We start from the raw sequence: 14,883 nt of genomic DNA, 5'->3' as shown, positions 1-14,883 counted from the left end.
GGCAATTAAAGTTACCCGGAGAGCCTTGTTCATAGAACATACTGGCTTCAGTCTGTTCAAAGATAAATCCCTCTATTGTCCAAGCGTTCATTCCCCTGTATTAGTCTGTCTGATATGCTTTTAGCCACCTGGGATCGGATTCTCCCTCCTTTCTTCTGATCTGCTTTCACCGGCTCGAATGGACAATGACCGTTCTGTTATTAGACGTACGTTATTAGAGATCTGTAATTAATGTGAGGAACTCTTCATTGTGCGCTCGGGTGGAAAAGGGCAAAGTGAAAGAAAAGAATTCTTAACTTTCACTGTTCTAATTATCTGCATACATCGCCCTCAGCACTCTCAGTGTCTTGGTTCACTCCCGGGTTTTCTGTGCAACACACTGCTGAGTTGGTATCAGTGTTGGGCTCAAACAACAACTCCCAGACAAGAGTTGATGACCACATTCTTGATCCTGTCCTCCTTCACTTTAATAATCATGGCGTTAAAGTTCCCACGTTGGCAGTTTCATACTGTTCTGTGTTGTGTTTGTTGGAGACCCTTTCAGACTGAAGATGGCCGCCCTAAAGCCCAGCTTTTTCTCCTCCCTGCTTACAGACTCTGTGTTACCTGAAGGGGGTGATTGAGGGCTGCAGCTGCTGTCTCCTTTTCCTCTCCTTCCACCATCCCTATTCCTCCTCTCCGTCCTCCTCCTGCGTTGGCCTCTTCCTCCTCCTTCCTATCTTCGTGGCTTCTATGGATGTTTGTCACTGTTGCCTGCTGCTCTTAAATGCTGTGTTTCTGTTTGTAAGCAGTGACGATGTAGGTTTGTGGGCGGGACAAAGCAAATTTTGCGTCTCTGGTCTAATTTTTTTGTGATATATGTATGAGACATCAATGTGACATCCGCTCCAAATTTCTCTATTTCTCCTATAATTATTTTTATCCGTTTGTGACTTCTTTTGTTTGTGGAAATTCTGTAACTTCCTGTGCCTTAACGTCAAAAACAGAAGCCAGGTCAACATTATATTTTACATTTTATGTTACATGCTCATTTCTATACTCTTCTGCCCATCGTGTATTTATGTTATAGATACGTTTCATTACGATACTTTATTTTGTTTTAAAAATGTGTTTGAAAGTTTGATTAAATGTGATGAAGGTTAAAAAAACAATGTTTTCCTTTTGAGCTCATTATTCCCTGTGTTACTTCATCTATGTTCCTTATGTGTTTGGGATATTTCAATATTCGGGGTATTTACTGTGCAGAACGTCCATTGCAAGTATAGTCATTTCTTTTAAGGGACATTTCCTTAAGTTTAGTCTGTGGTTAAGACTTTTTAATTTGAATAATTAAGCCTTTCCTGTTTCTCCAGGGACTATAGACTCCCTGAACACTGTCGAGGAGCTGAGAGGGAGCGAAGAGTCCGACTCCATAAACCTGTCACTGCCCTCCTCTTCATCGCCACATCCACGCTCCTCCTCACGGCCATCATTTGCTCACCTCCATGAAATGGCTGATGCATACCTGCCTTCGTTTGGGAAAGACTTATGCGACGCCCGCTGTGCTCTTGCCAAAGTCCTGACGTCCTCTGTCTCCAAAGGAACCCTGGTCAAGCGTTTGAGGAACTCTGCCAGCTTCCCAAAATTGTACAACGGCTCCTTTTTCACGTCCGCACCTCAGAGAGGTCCAGACAACGGGCTTTACGGTGCAGAACCTGAATCTGTTCCAACATCTAAACTCCCCACAGAGCAGGAGTGGGAGGGTCCGGTACAGAGGAAGGGAACCACCACGTTCAAAGTGGTTCCCTCGAAGACACCCAGGTCCCATGATCTAGAACTCACCCCGGACCAGATAACAGTAGAAGATAACCCTTATCCTGATGTTCCGAGAAATCCAACTGAGACTGAGGAGGGTCCATGTTCTCCTGATGGATCAGAGACTGAAACACCTTTGCAGAGTCCCTCCTCTCAGGAGAATCTGGCTTCTGACGTGCCAGCTTCTCCTTCTTTAGACCAGCAGGACAGTCCAGACTCCCCTCTTCCTGAGGTCAGGGACACTGTGGAAAACCAAACGGAAGAGCCTGAAGTGACATGTGAGGTGGAACCAGGGACGGCGTCGGACTGCAGCAATGGAGAAGCTACCAGTGATGGTCAGATCAACTCAGAGGACCAGACCGAGGGCCAAAGCCTCAGTGGACAGTCTGACACTGCAGACGTGGACCATTGTGGTTCATACACTGTTGAGCAGGAAGTGGGAGAAGACGAGGAGGACTGTTTCCCTCTCCCTCCTCCACCGGTCTACTTTGATGAAAACATGGAGGAGGAGAGAGACGATACTACAGCTTCCTCTCTGCCATCTACTGAGCCTCAGAGTCCTACCTCCAAAGGGCCAGCTGCTGCATCCGGCGAAGACCCTCATGAGCCCCCTTCAGCCGTTCCTGAGCAGTCCGCAGCTGCACCAAAACTTCTGGACAAGATGAGTTCCACCCCGTCCAGATTTGCACAGGCAGTGGCATTGGCCGTGCAGAGGACCCGTCTCCGGAGTGGTGGGAGAGCTTTAGTCCCTCAACCCTCAAGTAGTCCACAGAGCACATTTCCCTCACCGACAAAGTCCACATACCAATACGGTGAGTACCACTTCTTTTTAATCGTCTGGAGTACGGCTGCACGGCACGCCTTTTTTTATTTGAGATGTAAGGTAAAGTGAACGCAAAGTAGGTTTTCTTGGCATGGAAACAAACGGCCACTGAATGCATCATGAAGAGTATATTTCTGGACATTTGAGGTCTGTTTGTCTTTTAATTCCTGCCTATAGTAAACATGTCTGTGTTTTGAATTCTCCGTTTCAGGTGCCTGACTGACTTCCTCACACGTCTGAGGAAGCGGAGCGAGGGCAAAAGACTCGGCATGCAACCTCCAAATAACTTAAACAAAAGGTCAGCTGAATAGTTTCAGAGTAGACGAACTGCATGAGTTTTATGACGGTTTCTATCATCCTTTTAAGCTCTTTATGTGCAAGACGCCTTTCTCGTCTCGTTTTGTGTCGGGACTTTATGTTCAGGTGTTGAACACAAACATTTTCTGTTCTCAAATAAGCCAAATGTACAGGAGAAGAGCTGTTGAATGGACAATGTCCTGTTTTTGTGTTTTTTTTATTTTTTTTACTTCCTTTTGGAATTTTCTTTGACAGTGTGCCAAGGTGGACACAACGCTGAAGGGAGAGCTTTTTAAGTTCAACAATGTACTTTGATTACAATAGTTAGTTTTCTCCCTCAGGTTTCTGCTTTAAGACGTGAAGAATGCAGTAAAACTCATGAACCGTCTCAGGCTGTATTTGCTTTAGCCACCAGGTGGCAGAAGAGCATTGTTTCTAAAAGAAAGAAAAAAGAAAACAAATATCCCGACTATCCATTGGTGAGGTATTTTTCAATACATGAGTTATGGTGTCACAAATGTTGTATCATTTCAAAAATAAATTACAGTAAATATTGTTTTCTAATCACTCGGGAGCGTGAATGAACTTATATGTAACATTATTATAATATTTAATTATCATTAATTTTCTTCTGAAGGCTATTTCTGTCACATGCATTCAAGGAGTTTCCCAGAAATAAAAATATTTAATGGGGTTATGAGAATTTCCTCCGTTTCCAACAGCAAAAAAATAAATCAGTTTTATGCCAAGCTTCTCAACACCTTCTTGAATAAACTCAGTCCACTTTGCTCACATGCACACACTGTTATGTCTTTAACGGACCCATACCTCAGGGCAATACTGCATAGCTATACTTGGGTGCCAAAAGAATCCGCACTACTATACGTATTGATCCAGCCCTGGCCTTGGAGGAACAGCAAGGAGCTATGCGAGGTAGAGACCTAGCCAGAACCGCCTGTGGCTAAAGCTCCACGTTTGCCAGGCCTGGACTGAGTGGGCTTGCTTCAAGACTTTCTTTCTCTATCTTAACATTCCCTGCTCCACCTGAGGAGAGAGAGGGAGAGAGAGAGAGAGAGAGAGGAGGACGGGTTGCTGGTGGATGATGGGAGGTGACCGTTGACCCTGTCGTGTTTCCACGGCGCTCCCCCCCAGAGGGGGCGCCCGGCCCTCAAGGGCACAGCCGTGTCACACTGCCGTTGTCATGGAGAATGCCATTACCGCCCCTAAGGGAGGGAGCCATGTCTAACGTTTTTGTTTTTTGTTTTTTAAAGTCTGTGGAAAAAGAAACATGCTGGAGAGGAGCTCTTTCCCTGCCCACAGCAATGATATCCAACGTAAGTGACAACTCTGGCATTATCCTTTTTTTTTTTTTTTTTTTTTTTTCTTAAAGCATTGAAAGGTTGAATATCAACCTGAGCAGCCATGTTCATGATTATCCGGACAAAAGAAATCTGGGTTTCTAATGCGGAACAACATGAAATGCTACTCCTGTCATGTACATTTATGATCCAGCACGTGACACAAGACGCTATCAGCACACACAGAAACCAGAACTCTGCAAAAGAGGTTGATTGTTCTGTTAAAAAATCCTGGAGGACACGCCAGTCACATGGACAGACCCTGTGTCCAACTAAATGATGTGGAGGCCGCGGTGCAACTCATTGCTGAACAAACATGGCAATAATAGTAAGATATAATGTGTATGAATGGACATGTAGTCTCCATTCATTGCATTGTGCATCCGTTTTAGCAACATATTTACCTCCCATTCACCTGTCACCTTGAAATAACATTAAATATAACAATAAATCAAAATATAATGAGAAAATGTTCTATATTCTGAACTCTTTGCTCATACATGGTGTAGTGTAGTGTAGTATATTTCCATACCAATGAAATCTTATAATAATTTGGGGCAACAAGGTATTTATTATGTGAAAAGAAAATGATGCAAGAGTTTGAAATCTATTAATCATGAGCAGGATTTTTTTTTTTCCAGTTACAAACAGTTTGCCAGTCAAGGTCATTAGATCACTGCTTCCGACCAAATTGACACAAAAAATCTGATTTCAACAGAAAAGAGTAATTAAGAAACCAGGAGCTGCTCTGAAAAAGACTGACTTTGACCGTGGCTTAAGTAATCTGTTGCACAAAGATATTAAGAAACTCTAATTTGCTTTGAATTCTGGGTAAATAGAGACTTGGCTGACCGAGTAACTCTAGACTCTAGCTGTGTCCTGATTCAACGGAGCGTTCTATGGAGGACGCAGCCTCTGCGGTCTATGTCGGCCTGGTTCCGGTTCTGGTCTACAGGTCTTTCCTTGTTATGTCACTGTTGCCGCTCCCGTCGCCTAGCAACCAGCTGCATTTGACTAGAACGAGCATAGAAGAGGTAACTAACGTCCGATTTAAATGCAGCCAGACATCACATTGACTTTTTTTCATGATATATTTCAGGTGAGAGTGTATTCTGTTGCGTCTCCCGTTGCCGATCTGCTTGCGTTGCTCGTTGCCTTGTTGATTCAAATCCAGTCGCCCCCGGTGACATTGATTCTTGGGATACTTTGGGCCCTGAATCGGGAGAAGAAGGCCGTGTTTCTGGGCTGCATTTGAAGCTGACAAACGTAAAGCTTCCTTGATGAATCGCACGGCATGCACAAATTCTTTTTTCATCTCGCTTCCACAAAAAAGACACGGACATCAGTCCTCGGCTGAGAAAAATTTAAATTCGACACTTTTATTTTTTTTTATAGCGCAGAATAACAATATGACTTGGCCCACGTTCTGTAGCCGAGTGAGTAAAAAAGCACACGCACAAAAAAAACCCTCCACCAGCTCAGATCAATACCACGATAGCTGGCCCACACAAACAGCAGTAAATACACATTTATCATTTATTTATTCCTTCATCTCTTCATTCATCTCTAGTTAGCTATCCATCAGATGCAGCTGCCCCGTGGTTTGAAATGCCCACGAGCTGGTGGAAGTCGGGATGTGATTATAAAACAGTAAGTAGGCCCGGGGCGTGCTCCGCTGGATCCACTGTGTCTGCATGTGTGTCAGGGGCGGCCCATGTGAATTGTAGACTACTAATATATGTGTGTTTACATGGCATCTCCATGCTTGGGTAGAAACAATCAATAGATGAATCACCCAAAGCAGTGTAGCTCTCCCCAGGCCGTGTGGTGCTGCTTAATGCTATTCTTTCTATTCACCTTGGGAACGGCATCCATCAGGCCTCCCCCCCGCGCCTCCTCCCCCCCCTCCCCAAAGTGAGGTACGGTTGCCTAAAACATCTCCACTGCTTGAGGGGCTGCTTGGAAAGTGATGCAGGGAGAGCACAGTTGACCTCTCCACCTCCTCCATGTTTGCGCTCGCTTCCCTCCTCTTTGGCGGAGCGGCAAATCACAGAGTTCCTGCCTCATTGGCATTGTCAGGCGCTTACAGTAGTGTTTATCTGCATTGTGCTGGTGGTTAACTGGTTCAAATGTTATGGAAATGATATTTACCTCTTCTTTGATCCTGTAAACTCCAAACAGGCAGGCCTTTTTTTTTTTCTTCCTCCCCTGGTTGAGGGAAGAAGGACTTAAACAGGCGCTATAAATACAAACAACAGGGAAAAAATAGATGTCAAGAACTGGTGTTAAAATCAATCACATTTCAAGGCTCTCTACTGCTGCTGATGCCTTTTAAATCACGATCCACCGTTGCTGGTGTGAACAGGACATAGTGAAACACTTTTTTTGACACAAACAACAAAGTCAAGCCAGTTTGATTCATGGTGTTTTGGCAGCGCTGCGTAAAATAAGCAACTAGGAACAAAAGCAGCAGCAGCAGCAGCAGCGTTTGATGGCCGAGCGTGGAGGAGACGGCCCCCGTTGCTCCGTGATAGATAGATAGTGGACAAGCAAATATCTCTGTATCATTTTTCTTCATTCATGCCTTATCACTGAATCCTGAGAGTGAGGCTCGTCACTGTGATGTATGGCCCGGCGTCTCCGATTCAACGCGCTGACAAACTGACACAATCACTGCGGTTAATTTGTCACCGGGGGGCTGTTGCTTTGATCAAAACAGGCGCCTCTGCCCTCTGATTCTATACAATGAAACAAATGAGCGCTTTCATGTCATTTATTTTTTGTTTTTCTCGTTCTGATCCGTCACCCTCGTGTATTTCTATCACTTTGCTGCCCGACTCTAATCACGCCGATGATCACACCACTTGGCCGTAATCTCACGGAGAACTTGCATGTAATGAAGCTTCGAATGACAATGCAGTGCTGATTTATAACCAAGAGGGGGCACAGTAATCCCTGCTTCAGATCAGCGACAGGAGATGGGCCTGAGGAATTCATCGACTTTGATTGGGGGTATTGAGACATAAGCCAGAGACGATGATTGTTGAAGTTGTTGCAGATTAGGTTTATACTAGAATTAAATAATCCACACAGATGTAGCTGTGAAACTTGTGTTATGAATCATTTTGTAGACTAAGTTAAGAAGCTTTATATGAGAGGAACTAAGAGCTATGTGGGACTGCACTGGACCCCACTTTTCTTTGTATAATACATTGATCTAGGACCTCAAAGTGCTTTTTTTCTGCAACAGACGACAAAACTGGTTTAATTCCTGATATAAATCAGGTAGCAAGAAAATACTTATGTAGGTATGGGGTGTGAAGCTCAAACAAAAAGGCGTACCTTGGAATAATCAGTCAGAAATGTACTTAAAGTGAATTTAACAGGTTAAACACTGTAATACACAGCGGTTCAGCTCATGTTCTCTGTAATGCGTGTTGCTGCAGTTATTGGGTAAGTCGCCTCCATGTCAAAAAGGACTTGTAATGGAGAAACCTGGCCAGCTTTTATGTCCGGTCACAGCAATAACGCACAAAATGAACAAACTTTATTTGTTATAGAAAAAAAAAAGCCTGGTCATCCGGCACGGCTTCCCTTTATGAGGGAGATGCTGGCGTAGAAAACAAATGTACCTTTCTAGAGTGCAGTTATTGGCGGAAAAAAACTATAACATAATAAATATAATATAATATGTAGTTGAAACAAGATGTGTGGGCTGTGATAACAGAATTACTTTATTAATACTGTAATAAGTGTTTAGTTACACTTTTCCCAAACTTCCCTTCTGTTTCCCAGTAAGGTATCCTTTGTACAAGCTTTTACATTATATATCTAGCATTGCTAGGAACCAGTAAGTATATTTATTGGTACCTGATTGATAAAATGTCACCATAAGTCATAGACTTTATAATAAAGTGATACCTTATACGTACTAATATGCAAACCTCTTGATGGAGCCACAGCACTCGACAGCGTTCCTAAAAATACTCCGGATTTTTTTTTTTTTTTTTGGTCTCTTTCTTTTTTCTTTTTTTTGTCTGTCATGATTAATAATTCATCTCTTTTCTTGGATGCTAAAACAACAACAAACAGAACAACAGCTCAGATAATGTATTCAGTCAAAAGCTCATTGTCTCGGGGAGGAGGAGAGGGGACAGCGAAAATGTGCACTGGAGTGAGACAAGAGAGCACCCCGACAGGGAGAGGCTCAATGTCACTCCGCAGCGTGGCGGGAAGGAAGAAAAACAAACGCCAGAGGGGAAAAAAAGGGAGAGGAAGATACAGTTTGTAAGTCATAAAAGCCCAATTAGAGGCATTAGGGTCCTCAAATGGAGGATTACAATGAATAATTTGTCACTGCAATCTTTCTCTGACTGATTGTGCCATTAATGTGACAAAAAAGGGCTTGTAGAAAAGCTTTCAATGCATAAAAAAGAAAAAAAACCCAAAACAATAATTCAAGGTTCCATGAATATGGTGCCAAATCTGCACCGCGGCCGTCCATTGACTCAGCTGCCTTACTTTAAATCTCCCCACCCCCCCCTTCGCCGTCACCCCTTCATTTGGAGTAGCTCGACCTTGAATGTCTCCGGTGTGAACCAGTGCCCCGGCTTTCACATTACGCCACAATGGATCCTGACTCATTCAATTTAAACCCGTCCAAAAAAAAAGCACAATACGAGACAAATTAGCTGCCATTATTTAGACACTCTCATGCCCCGCAATTTTGAGGTTATATGACAATTAGTTACATTTATCTCCGCCGTCTCTCCAACAGGATTCTGATGTTTCTATCTTTATTTCTCAAGATGGAGGAAGTCGGTAATTTAACACTTATTATGGTTCATGAAATACACAGTGTTCCATTTTTCAGACTTTATTATTTAATTGAAAAATAACACGCTAAACAATTTACCCATTATCTTCACGCTCTGAATCATGTCTTTCATCTGCTGCAACATTCATCCAGGTCGTGATTTCAATGATTCATACACCGAACTTTAAGAGACTTTAAACTTTGTTATTGTCGTCTATATTGGTTACTTTTGCATAAAAGACACAAAATCTTGCCCTTAGTCATTTTAATTTCATATTGTAAGCTGCTTAGAACCAGTGTTAGGAAGTCATATGACAAACAGTCGCCGTAACCACCTGGTTTTGATCAGCAACAACCTTTAATCAAAATTGATGCTGAACAGCCACAGGTGTCGTCTTTTTTTATTCTAAACCTACCCCTTTCTTGTCAAACCCTGGTGCCTAAAATACCCATAATGCAACGTGACCGCTGTAGCCTCACACCGGGGGCCTCAAGCACAGACGAGGAGCTAAAGATGCCTGGCAAGGGAAGCTCGCTTTTCTCTAAAGCCCAAATGATGCCTTGCACATTCTGGGATTAGTTCTCAGGTCATATTTAGCTTCCGAAGTGCCTTCAACTTGCATTCTCTCTGCTGGCCATCAGGGGGCGACTCCTCTGGTTGCAAAAAGAAGTCTGACTGCATGGAAATCAATGAGAAAATGACACACTTCTCACTTGATTCATTATCTCAGTAAACATTGTAAATGAGATGTTCATTTAGTCAATGATGGTCTTTTTAGGGTCTACCTTGCCGTCGCTACCATGCTACCAATGAAGTTAGCTACTATTTGTTTTCATTCTTCTGAAAGTAATATTTTGTTTCCTCTATTAAAACGGGCGAGATAGAAAAAGTCAAGGAGACACAGGAGAGCGAGATCTGGCAGGAATCCATCGTCGGCCGGCGGGAGCACAGGAGGGCTTTACTTCCAGGGAGAAAAGATAAAAGACTATCTTTGAATGCAGTTAATGACTTTTCTCACCTGAAGTCTGCGTTGATAACTGTTTCCTACAGTTTACCTCTCACCAGGCCTGAGCACCGGCTGCCCACCGCCGCCCCGAAACCTCCCGTTCCATCTTCTCTCAGACGCGTAGATATAGTTTACAACATTCTTTCTTATCTCACGCCTTGTTGTGCTGCGGCGCGCACACTTTACATCCGTCTCTATGAGTTGAAGGTGGAAGGTTCGGAGCCCGGGAACGATACGCCGCTGCTTTCAAATCTCATTTTGCGGAGTTTGTTGAAGAAAGAGCCCCCGCCAGGGCAGCGCTATTAACAGGTGTTCTTTATTAAGCCTAAAGGTAGCTTTAACCCCGGCGCCATCAAACTCAGGGTAAACAAACATGAACCCAACACACAGCAGGGATCTTCTATTCAGCGTCTGTTATTGCGTGTGGGGAATCGTGATTGAGCAGACGAGATATATGGATTCAAATGCCGTTTCATCCGCGCGGGTCCTTTTAGAAATCTGGCAGCTTTGTCCGCGCGATACACCGTGAAATGAAGGGAAACATGCGATGTAAAAGAAGCCCTGAACAGAAGCGGAGAGCTCAGATCTCTGCCAGGAGATTTTGTTGCACAAGTTCCATCACTGATCATTCCTCTGACTCCTAATTAAGTTTCAAGCATGACATTTCCTTCTACTGACCTCCATCTACTTCGTCTGCGTTCTTGGGGAACATGTTTTTATAGATATACTTTTACCAAAAAAAAGAAAAATAAGTGTGTACTATCACCTCCTGGTAGCCGTCAAGAAATTACAGGTTTTCAGCCACCGAAGGAGAAATCTTTATAGTGTGCCCTCCATTTGTCAGTGTCAGTGAAAAGACATGTTTTCTCAGCCAATTGAGTGATATATGTTAGAACCATTGATTTAAGCATCTATACAAATAGCACCTGATTGTGTGTGTGTGTGTGTGTGTGTGTGTGTGTGTGTGTGTGTGTGTGTGTGTGTGTGTGTGTGTGTGTGTGTGTGTGTGTGTGTGTGTGTGTGTGTGTGTGTGTGTGTGTGTGTGTGTGTGTGTGTGTGTGTGAGAAGATGCCAGCAGCCTTAACTTTGTCCTCACACTCTATTTTCAAGGCAATAACCAACGTTCCTCATTGAAAAAAGTGCTTTGAATTTACTTTTAATTGTATGTTTTTTTAGGATATTGTAAAGGGGGAAAAAAAAGCTGCTGCATACCTGCTCTATCTGTCTCAAACGTAATATGAATTCATGGTATGATACCTGGAGTTTATTAATTCAGGGCCACAGAGACAGCTGAATAATGAAATTTAATGAAAATTTCAGATGGACTAAAAGTCAGAGTGCTTCCATCATTAATTTTAAAAGCACACATACCATCAGGCTTCACACGCACGCTAATGATAAATTCCTCCGTTGAGTTTCACGCTACACAGTGGAGTAACGGTGCCCAACAAGGACTTTAATTTTAAGGTTCTGCATCCAACTCAAGGTCCGAGTCTGTGGAATGGAAGCCTGGAACGTATGCACTATTGAAATGGATGATTGTATGATTCTAATGTTCTAAAAGCAAGGATTTTCACTAAAGCTAGACAGCTTTAGTGAAACATTTAAAATTACTCTAAAAGTAAGAAGAACACAGCCCTTTCCCACCTCATATGTAAAGATAACGCTTACTACTCAACGTTGCATGATGAGAATTTCACTTTTGACTCTTTCAGGACACGTGATTTTTAACGCAGGTATTTGTACTTGTAATATTGTTACAGTGTCATATTGACACACACTGACGCATTTTAAAAGCTCAGCGGATTGTATGATAAATACGACGGTGTGTTAGAGCCGATGTAGGAACGAAAATAGAGCCTGGGAGGAGAAATCTTATGTCAAGATATGTCAAGTTATGAGGGGAAAAACAACACATTTGTGAGATTATATTGTCATACATTAATGAGATTAAAAATCTAAATTAATTTCTATAATTATATATATATTATATTATTATTATTATTTTTTTTTTTTACTTACAATGGCCCTGGTACACAATTGTAGAAATATGCATCATCATGAGGTGGAAAACAACCGTTTTTTTTAGCTTATGAATATTTTACAATATGGAGATGCATGGTTTACATGGGACAGTAAGGATATCTTAATGAGATTCACAATATTCTCACATTAGAACGGCAAACAGAATAATGTGTACAATCCCTCATTTTAACATAAATATATTGATAGTAACAAATAGACTTCACAGTCTCTGAAATGAGTGACGTCACTCTGGATGAGTGGACGAAGGTGAAGACAAACGGTCGCTGAAGTCAGATGTTGGCAATAAATCGTAAAGCTGCAGGCACAAGCAACCATCTGAGGTGTTCATTACTGCTGCTGCTGCTGACCCGCAGCACAGCTTCACTGGCTTCTTAACGCTCTGCCTTCATAAAGCAGCGACTCTTCAAAGTGATTCTTTCAAAGGCAACATTTTATCATCTTTCCCTGTCCCCTCTTCTCTTTTTTACTCCGACAGGAATCTTGAAAACACGGTGGTTTAGAGGGAGGTCTGTAACGACAGTAGATAACTGAGCACTAATGTGAGGCTTTATTTCATTGTAAGAGCACTAAAACTTCATTTCGGGTCAGAAAAATAAACGCCAACGAGTCCATTAAGTCTGAGCTGCGAGGAGAATGATATCCTCCGAGGACTCGCCTTTAACGTTGTTTCATCCTAAATGAATCCACGTTCTCTACATGGCTGACTTCCTCACAATTAACTGGGTTAGCAACTTCTTTTCAGATATGCCATATGAGTGCAGGGACGAGCTCTATTCGGTAAACACGCACCAAAAAACATATTTTAAGTGTTATGCCTGATGGCCTTCAGTTGGTTTTGATGTATCTGCGCTTCATTCTGTGCTAAATGATAGAGAGGCCGCTTTTTTAATGAATAGATAAATAAAAAGGTGTTTTTTTTAACGCCACGTCTCTTAAGCACCATCCTCTGCCTGCCTTTATTTGCCGTCTCCCTCTTTGTGTCTGTGTTGCTGATCATGTACAATAGGTCCACTCCCAACCAAAAAGGATGCTGGCAGGAGAGTAAATCCACTCAGATCCCTGTGGTTTACTCATCCTAGCTCACGTCCCGTGGACTTGCCACGATACCTCCGGCCCAGCGTGGGCCGCACTCAGCCAAGCATGGCGCTATTGGACCGGCCACGGAAAGCCCTGTGTACTTTGACCCCAGAGGAGATTGGATCCTTGCTCGTGGAGGAACTTAGCGGCTGCCTCCGTGGCAGCGCGGTCCGTGTTAGTTGTCGAGTGATCAGATTAAATCGGGAGTCGATAAAGGATAGAAAGATTGATCCGCTTCACTTTTTCCGTTACGGTTTTAGTGCGGTCGGTTCAGCAGTCGAGCTTTTCCCGCTTTGGCCGTTTAAAGTGGAGCTGAAACGAGAGCGTGGCTTCCGTGTTGTGAGGGAAACGGGATAATGCTTCCAAAAAACGTTCATTTGATGGTTAAAAAAAGTTTCTGATTGATTGATGGATGGATGTCCTGATATAATTGGTTGGTACTGATATAGTCCATCCATCCATCGTCTACTGCTTATCCTGTATTCAGGGTCGTGGGCTGATGTAACCATGCGTCATAGTTTGTTTTTGGTCTCTTTTGTTCTGCATTCATTGTAAAATAGGTGCACATGAGCGGGGATGTGATCTAAAAGAGTTAAAAAGGCAAACTGACAATATTATAACACAATACATTTTTAAAAAAGTATATATTCCCAACCCGTTTTTAAATATTTAGTGACTTTATGAAGTTGATTTGATGTGGAGAGCATGGCTGAATATTACGTCTCACTCTCAAGCTTTACCAACAAAACTACAATGGACCCTCCACTTTGTTGAATAAAGGCAACACCCTTCTCCTTCAAATATCACTGTTGAATTTGCACAACTGGTTAAAAGGCCCCGTTTCAATCAACTTCTTATTATCAGTGATGGGGTCCCACATGAACACGCTTTCCTGCCAAAATTAGAATTAGAAGGGTTTTCTGTATTTTTGTTGTTGTTTGTTTGTTTGTTTGTTTGTTATGTCTTCTCAATGATGGGTGGGGCTGATTTGTAAAAAAGGTGATGTCACATATTACTGCGCACCAATCAGGATCAACTAGTTATTTGAATCAAAGTGCGTTGGCAGTTGTGGGGTCGTTTGCTTAAGTAGCAATCAAACGTGATCGAACCACACCCACACGTTAGCCGAGCTCTTTAAAGTTGTTCAAACTTGTTATATTTAAAAAAAAAATCCACTTAAAGGAAGAGTCCAATTAAATATAATTGTGGGATATGAAATATCATTTTTTTACAATTTTAAATTAAGTATTTTACACCAAATAATTTGCACACAGTCCCTTACATCTTTATTTACAACTTGTTTTCACAGGATTTGCTAATTTTATAAAACAAATACATATTGTCCGTCATTTTAACATCCTAACTTACATTTAAGTTACATTTTGTGACAGGCAACATAACGCCCTGACTCTTTGTAATAATAATAAAAACATTAGCCCATCAACTTGGTGTACATTTGGCAGCAAACCGGCGTCCCGACATTTTTTTTTTAGCGGGCATACTGTCGACTCTTTTGAAGGTGTTTGTCTATGGAGTGTCAAAGCTGTCAAACGACGTTGTCACATAAACATGTCACGGCGGCATCCGATATCTAGCCCCCGTCCACTCGCTGACAGAACAACGCTTCCTCTGTTAAATCCCGCACAGTGTGACTCTCTGTAAACA

General features: G+C 42.5%; 1 protein-coding gene across 3 annotated transcripts in view; it reads left to right on the top strand.

The window, feature by feature from the left end:
* The window catches only part of LOC311010194 (fidgetin-like), a 72,969-nt gene that overhangs the window by 6,497 nt on the left and 51,589 nt on the right, over positions 1 to 14,883 (top strand). Inside the window, exons 9-11 of one of the 3 annotated variants that reach the window (XR_014596742.1) lie at positions 1,353 to 2,606; positions 2,829 to 2,915; positions 4,186 to 4,531. Coding sequence is in view for 2 of the 3 variants with exons in the window: in XM_084004786.1 (XP_083860912.1) it covers positions 1,353 to 2,606; positions 2,829 to 2,836 (1,262 nt within the window). In the remaining variant the exon portion in view is untranslated. Of the gene's footprint in view, positions 1 to 1,352; positions 2,607 to 2,828; positions 3,547 to 4,185; positions 4,532 to 14,883 lie in introns of those variants that run through there. The other 2 variants (XM_084004780.1, XM_084004786.1) reach the window with 2 other exon arrangements.

The sequence above is a fragment of the Eutrigla gurnardus genome, assembly GCF_963514095.1.
Source record: "Eutrigla gurnardus genome assembly, chromosome: 24".
Lineage (NCBI taxonomy): Eukaryota > Metazoa > Chordata > Actinopteri > Perciformes > Triglidae > Eutrigla > Eutrigla gurnardus.
Note: the sequence above shows the minus strand (reverse complement) of the source record. Positions and strands in the feature narration are given on the sequence as shown.